The sequence below is a fragment of the Spermophilus citellus genome (genome assembly GCF_964194105.1).
Source record: "Spermophilus citellus genome assembly, chromosome: 6".
In the NCBI taxonomy this organism is placed as follows: Eukaryota; Metazoa; Chordata; class Mammalia; order Rodentia; family Sciuridae; genus Spermophilus; species Spermophilus citellus.
Genome location: NC_138187.1, coordinates 135,631,047 through 135,656,575, shown reverse-complemented (window position 1 = coordinate 135,656,575; position 25,529 = coordinate 135,631,047). Strand labels below are relative to the sequence as shown.

Here is a 25,529-nt window from a genome sequence, read left to right as displayed (position 1 = left end):
TAATACTGCTTGGGTTATTCTCTCATGTTAAAAGTTCACATCAGTTTGTAGTAAAAATAACTCAAAATTATTTTATTTTCCTTCAAATTTCAAACCTTCAGCCAGATTTTGAAGCTTAGTGAAAAAACTCTACCCTCTCCAGCAATTCTATCCACCAGTTATGGGAAGAATTTTCATTGTATGCATTTTAACTTATTTTTAAAAAGAAAAAAAATGTAAAAGCCTTCCCCAAAAATAAAAAATATACATTAAAAATTTAAAGAAAAAGAAATTAAAATATTAACAATGTTTACCTATGAATGGAATGGTTTTAAGTGTTCTTATTTTTTTCTAAGTTTCTGGCTTTATAAATAAACTTTAATAATGGAACAAACAACATTTTTCCCTTATGAAGTCAGATATTATATTGAAAGGAAAGACAGGAGATAAAAGCATATTCTTTAGTCATCTAATTTAATGGATCCTGACTATAAGATGAAAATGGAAAATTAGCTAAAAAGGCCACATATTCCTTGGAGTATTTTTATTTGAACAATAGGAAAGAAATTCCAAAGAGCTAACTGGACAGAAAGAGAAAATAGTGGCCAAAGCTAAGTCCTAACCAAAGGACTAGCTACAGATTAGGCTCCAAGATCTGTAATAAGTATTAAAGAATAATAGTTCATTCAAGCAACACAAGAAAAAATTACCTGGGAAAAACAGTTCACATCTATGCAGCATAGAGTACTAACTATAAGTTTAGTGCCTTAGCCAGATAAAGTTTTAAACAATGTTCACCTATTCGAACTCTCTCCTTTCCTAGTTCTATCTACTCTATCATCCAAATTCCATGGCCTAGCATTCTGGACCCCACACAGTCTGGCTGTAGTCACCAGTTTCTCATCTGCCACCTTTTCCCCATAAAAACTCATCTCACAATCAATCATACCAAGACCCTGACTTTGCCATAATAAAGGCTTTCCTCCTTTTTTTAGTCATTCTTTCAACGTAGAATGTTCTCTCCCTTGTCTCCATCATCCTTCAAGGCTCAATTTACATACTAGAGTCCTCTAAGAAGCTTTTCTTTGGGGCTAGAAGTGAATTTTTCCCTCTAACTAAGTATGTAATACTCATCTACACTTGAGTACTGATACTGGTGTCTTTTATTCATGGGGACCCCATGAGCCAGATGTGTGTCAGCAGTGAAGATAAATATGAAACCAGCTATCACAGAGTTCAGTCTAGTGAGTAAAAACAACAATGACAAATGCACTAAAAGAGGAAGTAGGGAGTTCCAAGGCAAGTCAGCCCCAGCCCCTAGGCAAGAGTCTCCCAGCCACTCAGTGGACTTCTTCCCAGACAACTCTGGTACTAGGGATAGAACTCAGGGGCACTCTACCACTCATCCCCAGTCCTTTTTGTTTTTTATTTTGATACAGGGTCTACCTAAGTTGCTTACGCTGGTCTTGAACTGTGATCCTCTACCACAGCCTCCCAAGTTGCTGGGGTTACAGGTATGTGCCGCCACACCCAGCTCTCTACCACATTATTAGTTCTTCAGGAGTATGCTCTGTATCTTTGCCACTGATGTAAATAATACTATATTTATTAATAGAAGAACAGAAGAACTTGAAGCATATGGCAACTGTCCTATCAGATATAAAGACTCATTATAAAGCAAAAGCAATTAAGAATATGGGGTGTCAGTGAGAAGAAACACATCTCATAATTATAGAGGTTTTTTTTTACTTTCTTATTTTTATTTTTTAGAGTTTTTTCGTAAAAGCACTGCAGAACACAAAAGAAGCCATATACTATTTAATATAAGGTACAAGAATCGGTCATTCCTATGAAAAATAAATTTAGATCTCTACTTCACAACAAATAAAGTTTCAGACTACTTAAGGCTGTAAATAAGAACAAAATTTCAAAACATCAAGAAGAAAAATTAAGGAAACTTTTTTATGACTTCAATGTAGAAATATCCTTTTTTGAAGAAAACACAAAACAACGGTAGGGCTGGGCGTGGTGGTGCAGGCCTATAATCCCAGTGGCTGGAGGCCTCAGCAAAAGTGAAGCACTAAGCAACTCATTGAGACCCTTTCTCTAAATAAAATACAAAATAGGGCTGGGGATGTGGCTCAGCGATCGAGTGCCTGTGAGTTCAATCCCCCGTACCAAAAAAAAAAAAAAAAAAACTAACAACCATAAAGGAAAATATTCATACTGGGTACTGAAATAAAATTAAGAACTTGATCAAGGGCTATGGTTGTGGCTCAGTGGTAGAGTACTTGCCTAGCACATGTGAGGTACTGGGATTAATCCTCAGCACAACATAAAAATGAATAAATAAAATAAAGGTATAAAAAATACGAATTTTTAAAAAAGAACTTGAATCAATCAAAAGGCATAAGAGTATGGAAGATGAGCCTCAAGATAAAAAAAAAAAAATGATACTTCCAACATATAAAACTTACCAAGACTGGCAACCAGATTATACAAAGAATTCTTACAAATCATTAAGAATAAAATCAATCTAATTTAAAAGCACAAAGGACAAGGCAAGTCAAAAAGAGGCTCAGCCTCATTACTAGTCGAGGAAATGCAAAGTGAATCCATAGTGAGATAACTGTTTGACATCTACCAGATTGGCATTAAAAAGTCTGACAGTTCTAAGTGTTGGTGATGAGGAGAAGTAAGAGGAACATTCTGTGCAATGGGAGTAGAAACTGATAATCATTTTGGAATACAATTTGCAAATCTCTAGTAAACTTGAATAGGCACATACCCTACAACCTAATATCTCTAATACACACTTTCTAAACTTTAAAAATTATTATAGCACACTTTAAAAATCATCAAGCAGCTTGGGGAAAACAGACTGATCTCTGGTCTGATGGGTCAGGCCTCCCAAGTTCTTACAAGCTTCCCTGAGAACTCTTAGGGTCAATATATCACCTTACCATCTGGGAAACTTCTCTAAAGAAACTCTTTACATTTGTATCAGGAAATATGTTCAAGAATACTCAGCAATATTGTGGTAGCAAAAACTTAAAAACAACACAAATATCTATGAACAAAATAGACTAGATTATAATAACAGATAATTCATATAAATGTAATACTTTAAGGGAAGCATGAACATGGAAGAATCTCAAAAACACAACGTAAACCAAAGAAGTTTATAAACACTATCATCCCAATATATACAAGAATCATTCCACTCATGTAAACAAAATTAACATAAAACGAAATTTTTAAATAGGTCAATCTAACTATTCTACCACATTAGATAGATGCAAATTTACTTTTATGCCCATCATAATTCTAAGAAAATAAATTATCCTTCAACCAACAGATCAAGTACACCAAAACAAAAATACAGGGAACATTACATTATATCTTATATTGAGAGTAACTCACCTGCTATCCTTACACAACACTGTTTTTTCTGGCTAAAAAAGATAGATTTGAAGAAGTACTGCCAAGAATCAGTATAAATGAATGCCTCATATAAGGAAACTCCACATCAATAAGAAATGGAAGTCTACTGAAAAACAAGTAGAGGACCTTTGGTTTAGAAAATTAACATACCAATGATCATCAGCAATCAGCACCCCAGATAACTGAATATCATGGCTTGAGTTTGATTTATACTTTCCAACTGTAGTTACTCCTTCTTTTATCATATACAGCAGCATCTCTGATAGTTGTGGATCTTCATTGAGATTAACAAGGTTTGGCAAGTGGTTGGCCATTTGAAATGTAATTCCAGCTTTCTGGTAGAAGTCAGAAAAAAAATAATCTTAACCACAGCATGAAATTATTAAATTTACCTAAAATGAATATCAAGTTAACCATTAGAACCATTCTCTGTGAAGTCTCAATAAAGTAAAGGTTTCTTGGAGCTGGAGGCATAACTCAGTGGTAGAGTATGCTTAGCATGAGCAAGGTCTTGGGTTCAATTCCCAGCACCAAAAAAAAGAGTAAATATTTGTTAGAATTTCTCCTTTGTGACTTGTCTGTGACTGTAGCATCATACTCAAAGTTTTTGAGTTCTTTTGACATTTCTTTGTCCTTCACAAACCTCAGTCCACTTATATATCAACCCAGCATCACCTGTGTCTATGCTTACTGCCCGATTGTCTTTAGAATGAACCAGTTCTTTCTGTTGCATTATCAAGGGCCATTGGCATAATTTAAGCCCTTATAAACTCACACCAGAACCACTACAGCAGTAGTTCTGAACTACTGGACCACCCTGACAACAATTTCTTCTGTTTTCAGCAATCTTCCATCCTATACCATATTAATTATCCTAAAAGAAAATGTCAGTTCCCTGGACACAAACTTTTTTTTTTTTTTTTTTGGGGGGGGGGTTACCAGGGATTGAACTCAGGGCCACATGCTCACTGAGCCACATCCCCAGCCCTATTTTGTATTTTATTTAAGAGACAGGGTCTCACTGAGTTGCTTAGCGCCTTGCTTTGAACTCATGATTCTCCTGCCTCAGCCTCCCGAGCCACCAGGATTACAGGAATACGTCACTGCACCTGGCTGGACACACACTTTTTGATGCCCTTTTAATTCCTTTGGATAAAACTTGAAGTCCTTAATAAACTAACCATAACATCTCTTTCTAATTTTATGGCCTCATATGAGCTGCTTGTTCCAATAAACTGATCCACACAGTCTCTTCTGAGGGCATATTAAACTTTCCCTCCTTTACTCTCACATATTTCCCTTCCTACAATGTTTTCCTCTTATTTTCTGCTTATCAAATTCTGACTCAAGCTTCAAAGCCAACCTCATATTGCACCATATCTATAAGGTTGGACTGGCCATTCCCAAGGAATTTTCCCTCATTCTCCTGAATTCTTAAAATACTCCCCTACTACTTATTTGAAATAGCTTTGCTGCCACTACCTATGCTCTTGACTCATCTTCTCCAATCTCTTTTAGAATTTCACTCCACTAAAGAGTTCTGATTTCAATGAAAATGTTCAAGTACTTTCCTACCCTTTAAAGAAATAAAAACCAAAAAAATCAAACTTTACTCAACCTTACAGCCCTTCTCCCTATAATTTTCTCATTTTCAAAGAGTTCCTATGTGTGGTTCTATTTCCTTTCTGTCATTCTTCAACCCACGGTCATCTGGCTTCTTCCTTTATCACTAGAATAACCTCATAATTTCACAATTCAATGCACATATTTCTGAAAGCTGGGAGTCTTTTTGGGAGCAGGGAGAATACCAGGATTAAACTCAGGGGCATTCAACCACTGAGCTACGTGCCCAGCCCTATTTTGTAATTTATTTAGAGACAGAGTTCCACTGAACTGCTAAATGCCTTGCTTTTGCTGAGGCTGGCTTTGAACTTGCCCTACGGTCTTAGCCTCTCAAGTTGCTGGGATTATAGGCATGCACCACTATACCCAGCTCGGGAGTCATTCTTTTTTTTTTTTTTTTTTTTTAGTTGTTCTTAAATAAAAAAAAAAGAAAAAAGAAAAATTATTAGTTGTTCTTAATTTTCCTTTTTTTTTTTTTTAAAGCGGGGAGGCATCGGCACGGGAATACTAGGGATTGAACCCAAGGGCACTTTACCACTGAGCTACATCCCCCGCCCTTTTTATTTTGGGACAGGGTCTTGCTAAGTTGCTTAGAGCCTCACTAAGTTGCTCCGATTGGCCTCAAACTTGCAATCATCCTGCCTCAACCTCCCGAGTCACTGGGATTACACATGTGCACCACCAGGTCTGGCTTGACTTTTCCATTTCTATCAATACACACATCTAAAATAACTCCTGATCCTATCAATTTTACCTCCTTTAATTTCCTGAATCCAACTCCTCCACTATTTCTATTGATACTGCCTTATGCCAAGCTGTCTTCTTCTCTTAACCACAGCAACAGCTTCCTAAACAAGTAACAGTGCCTGTCACCATCAGTCTCTTCCTCCTCAAATCTACCTTTTACTCTAACAGAAGAATCTATTGAAAATATCATCTGCCCATGTTGCTCCCCTTCCACTTAAAACCCATCAGTGTCTTCCAACCCCCTAAATACAAGTTCCTCAGCACATCATGATCTGAATCTTGCATCTTTCTAAAGTCTAAACTTTGTACCAACTTCAATTTCCAACTACATGAAACTTCTTAATTCTCTAACATCCAAGCTATCTGTATCATGGTATTACTTCGAAATTTTACTTTGTTAGTCTAGCAAATTCTTATTCACTGTTCAGAACTCTGCTTACTTGCTCTTTCTCTTTGAAGTCATCCTTGATAACTACCTCCTCAAAGTTAATTATTCCCTTTTCTCTCCTGCTTCTCTATTTTTGACATTTTTTTCATTGCTAGAATGAACCACATGAAGCTGCCAGTGATGAACCTTTTTTTTTAACCTATAAAAGTGGCATTTTCATGTGGTTCCATGTAACCAAATCACACCACAGTCTTTTAATTACAAGCTGAGAGCTAACTGTACTTATTCCCTGTCCCTGTATTTTTTGTGAAACCAAAGTAAATTTAATAAGATAATTTGTTTACGTTTTAATTTTCCAACCAACATACATGGGCTCTAGGAAATCACAATTTTGTGGGGGAGTGGGAACTGGGGGTCCAACCCAGGGCTTTGAAAATGTGCAAATGTGGGGCAGACACTTTGCCACTGAGCTACATCCCAGCATGGAAATCACAATCTTGATCTTAACTTTTTTTCTGGGTGGGGGAGGGTGTTACTGAATGCTCTAGTGCTGAGTTATATTCCAGTCCTTTTTGTTTTTTGAGACAGGGTCTCATTAAGTTGCTCAGGCTGGCCTGAAACTTGCAATCCCTCCTGCCTCAATCTTCTCAGTCACTGGGATTACAGGTATGCACCACCATACCCAGCAACAATTCTTTATATTTATTCTCTATATGATATTGCTTTGTACACAATCAGTATACAATAAATATTTGAAAAATTAAATTTATATGTGTGTGTGTGTGTGTGTGGCCTTTATTATTATTTATTTGTTTTTATGTGGTGCTGGGATTGAACCCAGTACCTCACCCATGCTAGGCAAGTGCTCTACCACCGAGCCACAATCCCAGCCCTTTATATCTTTATTGGCATTTTTCTTTCATTTTTAAATTAGTTTAGAAAGTTGAAATGTTACCTGTAACTCCTTTGTTTCTTCAAGTTTTCTTTTTTCAGCTTGTTTAAACTTTTCTTTCCATACTCTTTTCAAAACAAACAAAATAATAATTAAAACAACAAGATATGTAAGACTGAGAATGAAAAGATAATCAATGAAGATTAGGGAACTATTTAATATTTAAAATGATAGTCTCAAAGTGGGCTGCTCTGTTTGTTTGGAAAGTGGGGAGAAAGGGCTGGGGCTGAGGCTCAGAGGTAGAGCACCTGGTGTGAGGCACTGGATTCAATCCTCAGCACCACATAAAAATAAATACATAAAATAAAGATACATTAAAAAAAGAAAAAGAAAGTGGGGAGAAAGATACACTGAATATCCTCTTAAGGTTCCTCTGAATCCTACAATCTTGCAGCAACACATTTACTATTTCACCTTTGCATTTCTGCCATGTCTCTCTCCTGTTGATGCAGTTTCATTCTTAAGGATGTTATTTCTTGCCGACAGAGCCTGTATCGTTCAGGATCAATGTTCCGACTGTTTCTCTGAGCAGCTTTTAGCTTTTCAATTTCTGCTTTCAATTCTAAAGATTTGTAAAATGTATGATTAACAGCATTTTACATATAAAATATAAAAATTTCCACATTAGGCATAATCTTCTATTTTATTTGAAATTTTAAATATTACTAAATGAAATAGAATATTTGGACAAATCAGCTTAACTTTACTTATATGATCTATAAATTTCTACTTATCCTTGCCGGGCATGGTGGCATACACTTGTAATCCCAACAATTTGGGAGGCTTAGGCAGGAAGATCATAAGTTCAAAGCCAGCGTCAGGAGATTACCAAGGTACTTAGCAACTCAGTGAGACCCTGTCTCTAAGTAAAATATAAAAAGAGCTGGGGATGTGGTTCAGTGGTTAAGCACCCCTGGGTTCAATCCTTGGTACCAAAAAAAAAAAAAAAAAAGTTCTACCTATCCTTAACCTAAAACAGTGCACCCTTGGAGAGGGAAAAACAGCACTATCAATTACAACAGGATATAAACTGAGACTGTCCTAAGCAAACCCTACTCATAAGAGAATTTTGACATCAAACACATTATTTTTCAAGCTGGAATTCAGAATACTTTTTTTTCGTGGTGCTAGGAATTGAACCCAGGGCCTTGTGCATACAAGGCAAGCACTCTACCAACTGAGCTATATTCCCAACTCCAGAATACTTATTTTTAATGAAAACAGTTCCATTTATAAAACAGAAGGGATATAAAAAAGGATGAACTAAGAGAAAACTGATTCTGCTCTGGTTAACACCTCTGAAACATATTACCTTCTTGCTGCTAAAAAGTGCCAGGGGACAAAGGCATACAAAATGATGGCAGCTCTACTTAAGTTAAAATTAAGTATGAATCAAATGAAAATTAAGTACAATGCAAAGTACAAATCAAGATTCCTTGCAGGTGTTCAAGTCTATCATAAGTGGATGATTACCAACAGATAAGTAGAGAGCAATCTTTAGTGTACATGAGATTAGGCCTATGCTAGAAATTCAAGCTCAAGTAGAGTTTGGAGGAATGAACTAAGCAGAACTAATGAATGGAATGATAATGAAGAAAAGGTTATAAGAGAAAAATAATAAATAGCTACATTGTTATTTTGTGCACACAGCTATGACTCAGTCTATAAAATTACTTTTTTATTGTTGCTATTATCCTTTACCCACACTCTATTTCCTATGGCATTTTCTGACTGTGTTCCTCCTTATCATTCATTCTCTTTCTCAGTGTCCTTCTACCTATCTTTCTTCATCATAGATTCTGATGGCTAGAATCTATTATAAAGTATATAAGGAAAAATATTTTTCTTTAAATTGCATATTTTGAGACAAATTAATGTTACTCTATGGCAAACTAATTTTTAAATTTTGAAAAATTTATTCACCTCTAATTAACTTAGCATTCATATCTTCATTTACTTTGGCAATGTTGACTATCATCCGGGCTTGGTTAGCATATCGAAGTGTGCTTAACGTTTCTTCTATGTTACTGGCAGCAGGACTGATCGTAGCAATCATTGCAGTTTTTGAATTTCCACCTAGACTTTCTTTTAATAGCCTTCAAGGAAAAAAAAAAAATGCAATTAGACTTTGCTTCTACAACAGCATACTATCAGTTATAATCTAGAAAGCACAAAATAAACTAGCATGGCATATAGTACAGATTTATACTCTTTACTCAAATACCACTTAAAATTTTTTGGTATTTGTAAATAATTTTAGATCTCAAATACTTTTTTTCTCTGACATTTTGTATGTTGTTTCATAAATCAATAATCTGTGCAGAGATTTTAAACTATGTTTAACCATCAAATTTTTAGTAAGGCACCTTTGCCCATACTAGACTGTGAACTACTTTAGGAAAGGGATCATATGTCTTGGTCATCTTTGTATTTCTGATGTTATCACAACCATTTGAGGCAGATGCTCAATAAATGTTAAGAATAATGAATGGATAAAGAAAACCTCAGTACTGTATTGTATGCAGAATTTATAGAAAAAAGAGACCATAAGACTTAAAATATATCTTTTATTAAGGCAGAATGAATTTCCCTATTTCTGATTTTCCAAAGGCATGAAAAACATCAGAATTTCTCTTATAGGTATCAAAGTGGCAACCACGTTAAAATTAACCAATTATAAAGATACAGTGCTGTTAAATAGTGATACAGTCCTGATCATAATTGTATACAAATGCTCCTTGACTTAAGCTGGGGTTACATCCTGATAAACCCATTGTTAATGCCACACAGCCCAGCATCATGAGTACATTATTGATTATCCCTTTAAATTTCCAAGTCCAGCTTCTACTGAACACATGTCACTTTCACATGATAAATATCATGAGTCTAACCATTGTAAGTTGGGGACCATCTATCTATATTAATGTTTATCAAAAGTGAATATTAAATGAATACAGATGCCACCTCAATGGATATTCACTAATGAACACTTACTAAGTATCTATGTGCTAGCCATTGTACAGTACGCAAACAAAATTATTCAGTTTCACTTTAAATGCATAGCAATGTTTGATAATATCATAATTGTTAGGCACTAATAACAATTAAATATAAGAGTAGTTGTTACTGACCACTTCTTTTCTATCCCAAAGTTGTATGAAATCAAGTCTATCATTCTCTTCCCCACAGTACCCACTGTATTTCATGTAATTCTTTGTACTTCAAAAGATACTTGCCAGCTGGGTGCAGTGGCGCATGTCTGTAATCCCAGTGGCTTGGAAGGCTGAGGCAGGAGGATCACAAGTTCAAAGCCAGCCTCAGCAAATTAGCAAGGCTCTAAGCAATTATTAGTGAGACCCTGTCTCAAAATTTAAAAAAAAAAAAAAAAAAATTTTTTTTTTTAAAGGGCTGGGATGTGGCTCATGGTTACGTGTCCTTGGATTCAATCCCTGATACCAAAAAATATGTATATAAAGAAATACATTAAAAATTTTAAAAAGATACTTGCCATGTAAGTACAGACTCACGATAAGGAATAAAAACCCTCTTTCCATTTGCTTGTTCAGAGAGTGCAGATATAACCTTTCCCAAAGTTAGCAAGGATTTGTTAATGCTCACACCTTCCTGTATATAAGGTAAAAAAAAATTTTTTTTAACTTCTCAGCAACAAATTTATTTCACAAAATATATTTTCCCCCTGGAGCTCAATACTAAGTAAATAGTTTCTGATATTTAAACTCCAACTTTCGTATGACTTAAAATTTATTAATTTTCTTTGTAAAGTAATCACAATCAAAAAGCATGTATCTCTAAACCATCACAAGGTAGTCCTTAAAGTACAGGTAAAGAGAACTTTTGGTTATGCACATTCAATTTGTACTCTCCTAAAAATAATGCCCTCAGGAATAAATTTCATCAAAATGAGAAGAGCAAGGTGGGCAGTTGTGTGTGTGAGTAGTCCTAGCTACTCAGTAGGCTGAGGCAGAAGGACCACAAGTTCAAGAGTTTAAGGCCAGCATGGACAACACAGCAAGACATCATCACAAAACAAAACAAAACAAACAAAAAACCACAAAACATGAGATCATCATTCACCTTCAGTCGATCTCCACTAGTGTGGGCTACAGAGCAGCGCTCACTGCCGGCCAGATCTATCAAGTTTATGCGGCTCGTTATTCTGTGGTCATGTTCTTCCCCTTCCACAAATTCTGTCTATGGTGAAATGATATTAAAATAATTTAAGTTCTTCTATGACTTGCTATCAGTAGAAGTTTTTAAAGGGAAAGTTATTCAAGATTATAAATCACTAATTTATGTTAAAAGCTATCCTTTTTTTTTAACCATCCATTTTTAAGTCTGCAATAATTTAAAAGTCTTCAGAAAAGAATATATTGAGCAGTAGATGGATTATGCCAAAGTAAGAAAAATGACTTTAAAGGGATTAAAATCCATCACTATTCAGTTATATTAAGCAAACAACTACAAAGAAAAAGACTTAATACAAAAAGATGTATTATAATAAAAACAATTTAAAATCAATACAAATGCCTAACAGTAAAGAAAAACCTAAGGAATTGCAATAACCAATGGGATATTTTCATACAGCTTTTAAAAATTGTCAGGGCTGGAGTTATGGCTCAGTGGTAGAGCACTTGCCTGGCACGCATGAAGCACTGGGTTTGATCTTTAGCACCACATAAAAATAAATAAATAAAATAAAGGCAGCGTGTCCATCTATAACTGAAAAAATATTTTTAAAAATTTCTTTAAAACTTGCCTCTGCAAAAATTTTAATGCCATAAAGTTATTAGAGATTTTGTGAATTTAGTTTGTGTGATTGTAAAATAACTGAAAGATTATAAATAAAAATGTTACAAGGGTTTGAGTAGTGGAATCAATGGCTGCATTTAAAAAAATCTTTTATTCTGACATTTTTTACAAATACTCTATAATTACCATATATTACTGATAACATAGTATTATATTAATATGATCATATCATTGAAATAAACAATTATTGGTTTTAAAAACAATGAGAAATAATATCCTACTATATATACCAAAAGTCAAAGTTATTATATTTATTCTTAAAAGTTACTTATCTTTATGTAGCTATATGACTTTACTTTCACCTTTTGATTTACAGGAGAAAGTAAAAATAACAAAAGAAATATATTTATTCTCTCACCTATGAAAATAATCAACAATGACACACACAAAAAAATACCTTGGTCTGGGTCATCACCAGGGTAAAAACTGAATGAGAACGGGAGCTTTTATCATTCATGCCAGTGGCAGCGGTTGCTCTTTGTTTATTTCCTAATTCTAGCCAACTCTAATAAGAAAGAAGGAAGTTCAGATGGTCAGATTATAATTTATTGGGGAAAAAAATTAAGGAACAACAAAGTTAAGAAAGCACATTTGTTTCTTATATACTTTTGTAGCACCCATTTAAAATTTATAAAATGAAATTACATATATGCGTTAATAATTTGTTAATAAAATTCAATTAATGTATTTCTCTTTTAATCATTTTATTCCCATTGCCTATTTTTTTCTGTACAGAAACTCAAATCAGGAAATAATAAACTTTTTAAATTAATACTTAGCAAACAAAATCAGAGTAACCTTGTATTTATGTAAATAGCAATAAAGAAGCAATATTTTCATAAATATTTAAAATTATTCTATCTAAAAAAAGAACATAAAATATAATCAATCTTACCTGGATATCAGAGTAAGAACTGACAACATTCCTATTTTTTAAGAAGTAGAAAACAAAAGAAATTTTACTGATTGTTCACATAAAAATAGTCTTTTAATTACAGAATTACTCTCTGAAGATCAACAATAGTCTAATTCACAACATTATACTGCTCCCAGAATCTTTCATTTTCCCTATCATTAAAGGGCAGAAAATAAAATAATCTTTTAATTTTACTAAAAAGTATGATTTTTCTAAACAAAGTACCTTAGTATCTTATCATTATAATATTCAAGTCTAAGTCATGACACAAAACTATATATTTTAACACATATGTATATGCATAGGGATATGTCTGTATGGAAATATATAGGTCCAAAAACAATCTCAAACTTATTATATAGAGCTGAACTTACACTGAATCACTTTTCCTTTATTTTAAGAAAAGCATTTGGAATGTTGAAAGATAAGTAAATGACCCTTGGCATATATAAAACACAAATCAGCACCTTCTTCCCTTTTCAATTTAAAGTAATGGTATAAAAAGCAGGTTGAGCTAGGCATAATGGCACATGCCAGAAATCCCAGCCACCTAGGAAGCAGAGATAGGAGGATTGCAAGTTCAAAGTCAGCCTCAGCAACTTATCAAGGCCCTAAGCAACTTAGTGAGACCCTGTCTCTAAATAAAATACAAAAAAAGGACTGGGGATGTAGCTCAGTTTTTAAGCACCCAGGGTTCAAACCTTAGTACCCAAAAAATAAAAAAGGAGACCGAGAGGAAGATTTTATCTTAATTTTATCTTAATAAGGAAAGAAGAGGGTAAAGGGAGAGAAATCTATTTATTTCACACTCAATTTAATCAATACTCTATGCCAGGCACTTTATAGGTGCTGTGAAAGATACAAACAAATATAAAAATCAAAAAACTAACACTCTATATGGAAAGAGGGAAATTTTAGTTGGACCACATTAAGGGTAGAAGGCTAAACCATTATCCAAGGTTCAGAGATGGGGAGGCTAGTGAGAACAACAGTAAGGATCCAGGAGAGCAACAGTCACTCTATCTGTTCCTCCTCCCAGTAATTTTGGAGCCCAACACTTACATTGACAGTGCTTCAACATATGGTCCGGAAACAGGATGCTCCCTTACTCTCAGCTAGTAGAAGCAAATATTAGCATCTTTAAGAGTATGACAAATATTTCACATAAAATATGATTATAAATCTTTTTTTTTAATACTTTGACTTCAAGGTAGAGATTTTCTTTATCCAGAACTAACTACAAAGATTCTCAAAAAAACAAATCTGTCAGGCACTAAAACTGCTTTAATACCAAAACTAATTATAGTTATACAATATGCAATTATATCCTCTACATCAAATGTCTTACTAGTTTTTTATTCTTAAATCCTATAATAACAATTATTTATGCTTTCCTTTAAAACAAACACTAAATTTCAGACATTTAAATTTTTCTTCATTTTCATATTTACATTTTAAACTTTGTGACCAAAAAATTTAAAATGCAAGGAAGTTATAGAAGAAAACAGCATTTTTGTTTAAGTTTCTTAATGTTGCCAATAGTAAACTATATAACCTGAGCAAGGAAACTAACAAGATTTTTATTTCTAGTCAGGAACAGTGCCACATGCATATAATTCCAGCTAATCTGGAGGTTGAGGCAGAAGGATGTGGAAGGCGGACTTCACATTTGAGGCCAGCATAGGCAATTGAGAAGACCCTGCCTAAAAAAAAAAAAAAAAAAAAAAATTTAAAAGGACTAGGGATACCGCTCAGTGATAAAGCACCCCTTGGTTCAATCCTAGTACTCAAAAAAAAAAAAAAAAAAAAAATCATTTATTGTGCTATAAGCTTCTCTGCAAAATTAAAAATCTTTGAAATTCTAATAACAGGGCAGGGCTATAGGTCAGTGGTAAAGCGCTTGCCTGGCATGTCTGAGGCAAGTTGCTGTTCATCTACAACTACAAAAAGATTTTTAAAAATTCTAATAGCAATGATTCAAAAAGTTTAAATAATTATTTCACAGATTATCTATAAAATATAAATTTGCTAAATAACCCAATGAAATACATATTCCACTATAAAAATATAATTTTTAAAAACTTGGAGCTGGGACTATATGTAGCTCAGTGGCAGAGTGCTTGCCTTACTGGTTGGATCCTTAACGCCACATAAAAATAAACAAACAAAATAAAGGCGTGCCATCCATCTATGACTACAAAAAAATTTTTTCTTTCTAATTATATTGCTTTTGGATTTACAGACTATTAGAAATTTTGTGTTTTACTCATACCAACTAAATGTTAGAATACCTTTTAACTTTTACACAACTTGATTAACATAAAAAGTGGCTAAATCTTAACTAATTTAATTTCTACCAGTGATAATATTCAGCTTATTTTCTAAATAACAACATAGTAACACTGTAGTCCCAGGCATTTACTATCATAGAAAATCATTTTAGTAAAACTTTAAGCCATATTATCCAAATAATTCACATAATTGTATGCATTTGTAAAAATCAGAAATTTTAAAATAACAATAATAAATTATTTTAATCTTACTGGTTGCTTCCTCTGCCCATTTTCACCTTTACAAACCAGAAGGTCATGAATTTTTTCATTGTATACTTCAAAGAAGCTCATTTCAAGGTGATAGCTGATCTAGTAGAAACAGAAACACAGCAATCAATTATTTTTAAATTCTTTGCATGTTTTGCAAATCAGTTGTACAGTCATTCCATGTAAATGTTAAACCTCCCAGTTCTGCAAAATCATTCCAAAGACCGCTGCCTTCACTTCATTTATCTCTCCCTAATTTATACTACCTTCAAATTGTTCTCCCTCCAAAATCTGAACAGTCAACAGAAGACCCTCTGCTCCACAAGCCCATGGCTTCCTCACTCTTCTATTCCATCTAAACTTGGCCTCGAATCACATTCCATCTTAAAGCCTTCAGACAATTTCAATTTATCCTAATTCCTCTTTTATTCTCCATTTAATTTCTGGGGGTAGAGGAAAAAGAAGGTAACGAAGGTGCAATGTATCCAACAGGAAGAAAGAACTCATCAAATATTTAATTTTTTTTCCTCTCGTGTTCTCAGTAAATGCCCTCAGTATCACTCTGGTTCCTCTCACCCTCACCCCCCTCACCCATCAGGCACAAAGTCGTATCAGTCCTACTTACTAAGATCTTAGTGTTTGCTCCCTTGTCATCCCCTACTGTCACTACCTAGTTCAGCTCCTTGTTTTGTCTTATCCAGATCAAGTCCCACAGTTGGTCTTTCTCCATCCAATCCTACTTCCCTTCAATCCATTCTCCCATTTCGGCCAGAGCTATCTTTCTTTAAAAAGAGTAAATATGCTTATATTATTTCCCTGCTTAAAAAACTTCCATAGCCTTCTAGATTTCCAGAAGCTTGGTTTGTTAAATACTTCTTCAGCCAAGTTCTGCCTGCCTCCCTAGTTTCCTCTCATCACCCTCCACCTCAAATTCCATGCTTAAAACAAAGTAAACAATTTATAGATTTCTTTCAAATCTCTGCACAGCTACTCCCTCTGATTGAAATGTCCTTCCCCTCTTTTTTCTCAACCTTATAATTGCTAAACTGCCATGTCCTTCAAAAACAAACTAAGTTGCCCTATCTTCTAATAAACAACAACAACAAAAAAAAACCCTTGTCTCCCCCAACCTTACATGTTCTCAAATTCCTATTCCTGCTTGCTCTGGTTTGAATGTGTTCCCCAAAAACCCATACATTGTAATTTTATGTTATTTAGAGGTGGTGGTGAGGCCTTTGGAAGATAATTAGGGTTAGATGAGGTCTTGAGGACTTAGGGTAGGTCTTTGCAAAATAGAATTAATGGCTCTATAAGAAGAGACCTGAATTAGCACACTCCTGTCTCTCATCGGGTGATACCCTGTGCCATGTTATGAGGCAACAGGTAGGTCCACATCTGATGCTTGATATTGAACTCCCCAGTTTCCAGTACTGTAAGAAATTTTTTTTTCTTTACAAATTACCATCTTTTGTATTTTGTTATAGCAACAGAGAAAGGAGTAAGACAATGTCATCATAGTGTTTACTCAAATTCACTAGCATTCAATTGATTATACCTGGATGTTTACTGACCCAGTTTTCCTATTATAGTCCCTTGACTACAGGGGCTAGGTCTTCTAACTCAATATCCCCAAATATAGCACAATACTTTCTCAATTTCCCTTATAAAAGTATAAATTACAAATTCCCAGGCTATACTCTAGACTAACTAGAATCTTCAGAAAAGATTTTTAAGATCACGTGTGCATCACATGCATGCACAGACATGCACACATACCACTGACCCTGCCACATCCCTTATAATTCCCATGATCAAGCACATTTGAGAAAAACTAGTCTAAGAGATCGCCTAGCAACAGGAGCTTCTCAGTAAACACTTGCTGAACATAAGAATGAGTAAGTGAAAGGAGAAGCCAGCATGGAACTGCTCAGCTACGATAGAGCTGAAAAAGCACGGCTTATAAAGTTGGATGTGGGTTCCAACTCCAACTTCACTACTCTCAGCTTCACATTGTCCAAGAGTCTGCCTGCTGTCCTTATTTAAGTGTATGCACCTGCTTGACTACAGAGACAAATGTAAGAGATATAAGTATCACACTGTGAGCCACTATGCATACACAAAAGGAAATAAGCAAAGAAAGAGAAGACAAAAGAGAAAACACCTCCATTAATGTCTACCTATAAGAATTGCTTCTGAATTTAGAATCCCATCCCACCCTTTCTACACCTGTGTTCCAGGGAAGAGTGTATTAAGCATTTCCTTAGAGGCTGTGACACTGATTTGAATTTGAACATACCTCTTGGGTTTGTTTTTTGGCTACTTGAGCAAAAAGGTCTTCACAAAATCTTGGAATTATTCCTGGTTCGTCACTAAATCCCATCATCCTGAAAAATACATTATAAGGGAGAAATAACACTAATTAGTTTGAGGATTTTTAAAAATTCTTTTTGGGGAAAGGAAGCTGCAAACAAACTAATTAAAGTTCATAGTATCTAAGAATCAGGGCTCCAAAGCCAAATTTACCTTAATCTAAATCTTTATTTTACTAATTATTAGATGTGACCTTGGACAAAATACTTACCCTCACAAAACCTCAAATTCCTCTTCTGTAAAATAGGAATAACAGGGTATCTAATTCAAAGGTTTGTGAGAATACAAAAGGTATAAGTACAGTGCCTGGAATTTAGTAAGAACTCAATGCTAATTGCTCTTAAAATTCTGAATATTTCTTTCTAGGACATGTATTATTTTATTTGTTTATATGCAGTACTGAGAATCAAACCCAGTGCCTCACACATGCTAGGCAAGCGCTGTACCACTGAGCCACAATCCTAACCCTACCTTTGTTTTAATGTTTTTTAACTGACACAGTAATTACACATATTTATGTGGTACAGTGGTATGTTTCAACACATGTATATAATGTGTAATGGTCAGATCAGGATAACTGGGACATTCATCTCTTCAGACATTTATTATTTCTCCATTCAAAATCTTCTATAATAGTTATTTTGAAATATACAATTAATTGTTGTCAACCTTGGTTATTCTATCATGCTATGTCTTATCTTTAATTGATTTAAAAATATTTCATTGGAATTTTTTAAAAATAAAACCAGGTACTTGTATAAGACATAAATAAAAGGGAAAGCTATCTATTACTCGATATATAAAAGTGTCCAAAAATTTCTAGCCATGTTTTTGCCCAATGACAATGGCTCATACAGGTTAATACAGGATGGATATAAGTTCCTAAGATCTGCCCAACACTAGACAGAGACTAAGATTCCCTACTATTAATTCTCATAATATAAAATAACCTCTCTGGGCTTCAGCTTATACAAGAAATATAAATTGTAGTAAAAAAGCCAGTAATATTTAAAAGGTAAATCATCTCCTGCATATACTAAAGCCCAGAAGTAAGTAACTCACCAAAGTTTGAAAAACTGGTACATAATAATGGATGAGACCAGAGACCAGATCTGTGTGGTTTCAAAACTATTTTCTGGTATTTTTCTCTAGAAATGGGATTGAACCCGAGGGCTTTTTACTCCTGAGCTACATCCCCAGTCCTTTAGGGTTTGTTTTGGCTTTTTTTTTTTTTTTTGAGACAAGGTCTCATAAGTTGCCCAGGCTGGCCTTAAACTTGTGATCCTCCTGCCTCAGCTTCCTAAGTTGTTGAGATTACAGGCATGCACCACAGTGCCCAGCAAAAACTATATTCTATTGTTACTTCTCACAAAAGAAAATTTAAACATTTCTAAATAAATACATGTGCAATACAACTTACGTGTATGATTTTCCAGAGCCAGTCTGACCGTAAGCAAAGAGACAGGTATTGTATCCTTCAAAGGCTCTTTCTAGGAGTGGTACCGCCAGTGTCTCATAGACTGTCTTCTGGTTGGCATAGTGAGGATGACATTCATCAAAAGACCAGAATGAAACATCATAAATAAAAGTATAAACTTGTTTCATGTCCAGATGTTGCACAGATATTTCTTCCCCATTCATGAAGACCACTTGGGATGCTTTTTCAATCTTCTCTCTTTAAAAAGAAAAAAAAGAAAAAGAAAAAAGACAAGTTACTATAATTATTGTGAGTACTATTCCCACAAAATATAACAAGACACTAAAAACTAGTTAAATTTAACATTGCTCCAAGGTAAGGTAATTCTTTAGTTTTATGTAAAAAACTAGGAAACCCAGTTCAAATGGGTTTCAGATTTCTTTTCTAGAAAACCTAACTGGCTTTTACAACATCTTTCCTCTTTTTCTCTTGAACTCTACATTATAACCTATCTACATATTTTAGTTGAAATCTGGAAACATCTTTATTATAAAGAGGTTTTGAGGTACAAACATATATAAAGCTGGCATAAAATACATTTCAAGAAGTTTAAATCATAAGTCTCTTGGCAACTAGTTGTTGTCACTGTTGATCCAAAGGTCTCTCCTTCCGCTAGATTTTTTCTGTTAAATCACAAATCTTCATGTCTATCCTTCTTCCATCTCAGACCTAAATGCAATTCTTTCACTTCTCTAGATCTACAAAAAACGGTATCACTCCTTGTCTGGCCCTAGATGTTAGCCCCTTCAATAGTCTCCTACCCATTTCCCCTAGAATCTGCTTTAATTTAAATCAAATTTATTCTAAAACCATCTGCCTCATCAATTTGACAAGTGCCCCACCTCTGCTTTTAGGGCTTGTCTGAGTCTAGAATCAGGCACTTGGACTCTTATTCGGTTCTCTTTAGTGTGGTCATCTACTAGTTCTATTCTTCCTGTTGTCTCTTTTCCTTTCATGGCTCTTAAGGCTATTTCTGTTAGGTTTCCTCACTTTCTTAAAACAACTCACCCTATTCTCTCCCTTTATCACTAACCCATTTTCACTAAAAAGGCTGTTAGCACAATAAAGTTCTTTATAAAATAAGCTGCCTTTACCTATGACATTTTAGGTCCAAACTGGAGGCTGCTTCCTCAAAGCAGCAGTCACCACATCAACTTCCAACTTGCTTAGATACACAGCATCAAGTTAAAAACTACTGAACCTGAAGTTTTTACTGTACTTCCTTGAAAGATCTTAAAATAAAGATTCCACGTTCACATTTTATCATATTCATTGTTTTTTTTTTTGTTTAATATATTTTTTTTTTTAGGTGTAGATGGACACAACACAATGCCTTTATCCTGAGGATCGAACCCAGGTCCCACCCATGCTAGGCGAGCACTCTACCACTGAGCCACAACCCCAGCCCGATATTCATTGTTTTTAACACTATCTTTAATCTATGACTATCCACCCACAGTCACCTTTGAAGAATAATTTTTTGCCATCAAAATAAATTACTGTATTTATCACCACATATATCAATCACAGATGATGATGCTGTTGATCACCACTCTAAAAAGCATTCTGGAAAGACCTCTTTGGGAAATGAATGACCTGTTATCGCTCTTTTTAGGGGAAAGGTGGAAATGAATGACCTGTTATCGCTCTTTTTAGGGGAAAGGTGGAAGTTTCAGTCATGGAATTGAAAGCATACTGCATTACAAAATTAAGTCATTCATTCAGACTTCGCAATATATCTAGAGAAACTTCCATATACAGAATACAATTACAATTTTTATAGTCAATCATAAAAAATAACACACTACAACTAAACCTAAAAGTTTTCTCTAAAACTTAAATAACTCTGTCAAGGACTGGGGTTGTGACTCAGTGGTAAAGTGCTTGCATAGCACATGTGAGGCACTGGGTTTGATTCTCAGCACCACATAAAAATAAATAAATAAATAAAATAAAGGTACTGTGTCCATTTACAACTAAAAAAAAAAAAAAAAAGAGGGGCTGGGTATATAGCTCAGTTGATAGAATACTTGCCTCAAATGCACAAAGCCCTAGGTTCAATCCACGGCACCACAAAAAAAAAAAAAAAAAAAAGAAAGAAAAGAAAAACTCTGCCAAGCCAAGCACAGTGGCATACTGCTGTAATCCCAGTGGCTGGGGATGCAGAGACTGGAAGATTCCAAGTTCAAAGCCAGCCTCAGCAATAGCAAGGTGCTAAGTAATTCAGTGAGACCCTGTCACTAAATAAAATACAAAATAGGGCCAGAGATGTGGCTCAGTGTTTGAGTACCCCTAAATTCAATCCCTGATACCCTCCCCCCCAAAAAAAAAATCTTCCAACAATTTTGAAAATGCAAAACTTTCTAAAAGCAGAGAGGAATTAAAGACATTTTACATGGTGCTGGCTTGGCCTTAGATTTAGAATGCATAACATACCTTTTGCTGAAAGGCCTCACACGTACTGCGACTGTCACTTGACTATTCTCCACTTTCAAAGCATCTATTTCTGTAGTGGTGTTCGGAACTATAGTTTCTTCTTCAGGAGGGAGTGTATTTTCTTGTGACCTTTCCCTTTTATTTCCAAAAAGAGATATTTTGGGACTTGGCTTAACTTGCAGGTTCTGCACCCTATTTTTCAGTATTGATGTAGCTGGGCTCTTAAACTGAGGTGTGCTGTGCTTTGGTGTCAATTTGTGTTCTGTTATACATTTCACAGGGGTTCTTTTTTCGAGGTTTCCAAATTTATTTGAATCTTTTGCTGCATCCTTCCCCATATTTCTATGATATAAGTTCCCTGTTCCTGACACTTTGATATCAGACTTGTTCTGAACAGTTTTCACTGCCAAGTATCCTGATCTAACAATTTCAGTTGAACCCTGGGAGCCACTGGGTGCTCTATTCCTTGAGTGATTAAGTGTAACATTTTCATTTGCCACACTAGGGACAGAAAATGTTTCTTTATGTTTCCCATCAACCATAGCTTCAATGTCTTTTGGGTCTTCAGCTAAATGTGCAGAGGATGCAACAAAACAGTTTTTGTCACTATTTATAATCTTCACATTTGTCCTAATTTCCAGTGAAGCATATCTTTTTTCTGTTTTATCTCCCACATTCTGTGTTGTTTTCCCTTTTTCCACAGAATCTGCTTTAGCACGTCGCTGTAATGTAAGATTTTCTGTTTTTTCAGTTATGTCTCCCAACTCACAGCCAAGTAAAGATGACTCTTTGTTCCTTGTGGCTCTTCTCTGAAGTGTCAATCTACCCACAGGATTAGGGGTAAGAGGCATATCTCCTGTATTTTTACAGGCAGAAATAACATAAGTTCTATTTATGTCTCTGATTTGACCTGCAGATCTCAACGATGGATCATCATTTTCACATTCTGACATATCCAATTTCAAATGCAGCTTAAGTTGGCTACTATCGGTGAGTGCATTCGGTGATGACCTCTTGGAGGAAGAAGGAACTCCAAGGACTTCACTATTATTTTTATTATGAGCAGTGTGTACTGACATTTTGGAAGCAAGTTATTTTAAAAAGAAAATTATTAAGAATCTAAGCTCTTCTTTGTATGCTCATTTGACTTCCAGCCATTTTCTATGTATCGTTTTCAAAAAAATATCTGCTAAAAAAAAAAAAAAAGATTTAAGTTGCATAAACAACAAACAAGCTTTAAAAATAGAGGGATTCTGCAATTTTCAAAGTAAATTCCCAGAGGTAAACATTAGAATAAATCACAGCTTCCAGCTGACCTATTGCTTTCAAGTCACTTCTGATAAATATGTCCTCAAAGAGCTTTCAGTCATTATTGACAAATTTTTACTGAGTGTTCCATTATATGCCAGGGTCTCTGGCAGATACTGTAAACTTCAAAGACGAGACCCTCATTCTCACCTTCTCAGGATAGAAGGAATACACAGATAGCCCTTATATCAAGTCAAATGGGTCAAATGTCTTGAGACACATCAGAATAGATTTTTTTTTAAGTACCCACAGCATTTTTTTTAAAGTGGGACAAAGTACTAAAGGAAATCCTAGCACATAAATCAGTTTGGAGCAAAGCATCTTTATATATACCTATTGGATATATGCTAAATACAGTAATGCCTAAGAGGAAATTGACTGATATCACAAGGCAGATAATTGCCAAATAAGTACCCAGACATAAGTACTAACACATAATTGCTTATGTTGAAAAACAACTATGCAAGATGAGATGCAGGTCACCTGCCCTTTATCAGACAACAAACTACACAGGTGTGCATGTAAATATATGCCAACACTATCATGCATTAAAATAAAGAAAAAAGTAGTTACAGCTAAGCAACCTGGCTTCTAGTCAACTCTGCATCAAACTCCTTAGATGGATATAAAAACAAGTCTTTAAATTTGCATGTCTGATTCTAACTTGTAAAATGACCGTGGCTGAAACCATTCGCAGATGATTACTATTAAGGAATAAAATAATAGAAGTTCGCTTTTAAGTGAGTATTTTTATGTTTTACATAAAAAACAACAGGTCATCGCTACCAAAAAATCATCATCATCATCATCATCATCATCATCATCATCTCCAGGTTATAAGCATCTTCCGTCAAGTTTTCAAACTTTTCAAAATATAGACTCTTACTATTATGAAATAAATTAGAAGGCAAGAATAGATTCTGGAAACCCCACTGCAACTAAAAACCATTTGCTATTTACCCAATCAATACTATTTTTGTTTGAGGAGTTTCGCAACCACATTTTAAAGAGGACTAGAAAGAACATTTTAATAAGTCACAATCCAAACCAAAACATCCCGGTGATTCTTAGGTTGTTTCTCGTATAGTAGTTGTGGCAATGTACCTCTTAGAGCCGACCGACTCGGGGACCCTCTACCGGTGAGGGCCAGGCGGAGCAGCCCTAAGTCCAGCTCCCGGTCGTGGCAGAGGCACTGCGACAAGCCCTTCCTTCCGGGACCCCTCTTTCCGCCAACCCAGAGTTCTGATGACAGAACAGCCCCCCCCCCCCCGCCCCCGGCCTAAGCACACCGGCCCGCGTGGCAGAGGCCGTCAGGAGGGGAAGCACCTGTTCGTCTTCCCCAACAAGTACGTCGCCCCTCTGCAATGCCCGCAACCTCGGGGACCCGATCCAAGTGGTCCCCAAACAACACCCTTCCGTCAGCGCCGGCTCCCGCGGTGGCCGCAATTTGAATGGGCGCCGCGCCGTCTGATTGGCTGCTGGACGTCGCTTCGTGCGCCGCGCCTTCACTTCCTCCCGCCCCCCGGAAGCGCCGGCGCCTGGGTTCGGGCCTCTGAGTCTAAAAGGACCCACCCCACTCTCATCTCCCGGGCAACGGTGTCACGCCTACCCGGACCCCAGCTGGAGCCGCTGTAAATCCCAGCAGAAGCTGGACAGGGATCTAGGCTCCTACCGGCGCCCAGCTAAAATGAGTTTTAAAGGAAAAACGTGACAAATGACACTCGTGTCGTTCTTTAATATAAATCAAAGCGTAGTCTGTCCTGTTTACATCGAAGAGACTTCACATTGTAAATGACTGTATACCCCTAGTTTTATCTTAATAATTAATGCTTTTCTAGTATTTCTTATGCAAGCCGTTGAGGTAGAAAATGTACTCGATGTCTTACATGATTTATTTAATCTTGAATATCGTCTGAAATAAGGATTAATATTATCCTCACTTTACAGATGAGTAACTGAGGTTTAGAGTTTACAAACTTGTTAAAGATCAGACAACTTGCAAGTGGCCTGACTACAGTCCAAAGCTGATGTCATAAGATTTAATTCAGTTTCAAAATGTTCCAATAATAATACATTGCAAAAAATAACCAGCTTAATGGGAAAGACTCTAGCCAAACATATATTCTAAAGCAACAGTATTTTTTTAATGGGCACACGATGGAAATGTACTCAACAGGATAGAAGGGAAAACAGAAGCAGCTTCAACTATCTAGAAAAGTCGGATGATAAAGTTGTCATTCTAAAACTCACTCTAAAGAATCTCTACAAAATTTAGTTATAGGGAAACTGTCAGAAAATAGAATATATTTGTCAAAATCTATTGGGAAAATGTTCATTCAGTTGATAATCAAGAGGATATGACAACTGAATATGAGAATTTTAAATTCTTATGAGAATTTTAAATTTATATAGCTTAAAATAATAGAAGTAAAATTTAAGATAACCAAAAATATAGTAAATGTTACAGAGGTGGGCTGGGGATATAACTCAGTTGGTAGAGTGCTTGCCTCGCATGCACA

At 35.3% G+C, this 25,529-nt stretch overlaps 1 protein-coding gene across 1 annotated transcript in view; it reads right to left on the bottom strand.

Moving 5' to 3' along the window:
* Positions 1–24,428, bottom strand: part of KIF14 (kinesin family member 14) — a 65,695-nt gene extending 41,267 nt beyond the window's left edge. The window contains exons 1-14 of the mRNA XM_081300338.1: positions 24,337–24,428; positions 21,703–22,891; positions 19,210–19,464; positions 17,716–17,803; positions 15,423–15,521; positions 13,942–13,994; positions 12,859–12,889; positions 12,361–12,468; positions 11,229–11,345; positions 10,642–10,757; positions 9,057–9,229; positions 7,548–7,695; positions 7,137–7,200; positions 3,574–3,758 (exon numbers count right to left, since the gene is read on the bottom strand). Of these exons, the coding sequence (XP_081156464.1) occupies positions 3,574–3,758; positions 7,137–7,200; positions 7,548–7,695; positions 9,057–9,229; positions 10,642–10,757; positions 11,229–11,345; positions 12,361–12,468; positions 12,859–12,889; positions 13,942–13,994; positions 15,423–15,521; positions 17,716–17,803; positions 19,210–19,464; positions 21,703–22,781 (2,516 nt within the window). The 5' untranslated portion in view covers positions 22,782–22,891; positions 24,337–24,428. The remainder of the gene's footprint in view (positions 1–3,573; positions 3,759–7,136; positions 7,201–7,547; positions 7,696–9,056; positions 9,230–10,641; positions 10,758–11,228; positions 11,346–12,360; positions 12,469–12,858; positions 12,890–13,941; positions 13,995–15,422; positions 15,522–17,715; positions 17,804–19,209; positions 19,465–21,702; positions 22,892–24,336) is intronic.
* Between the last annotated feature and the right edge of the window lie 1,101 nt (positions 24,429–25,529).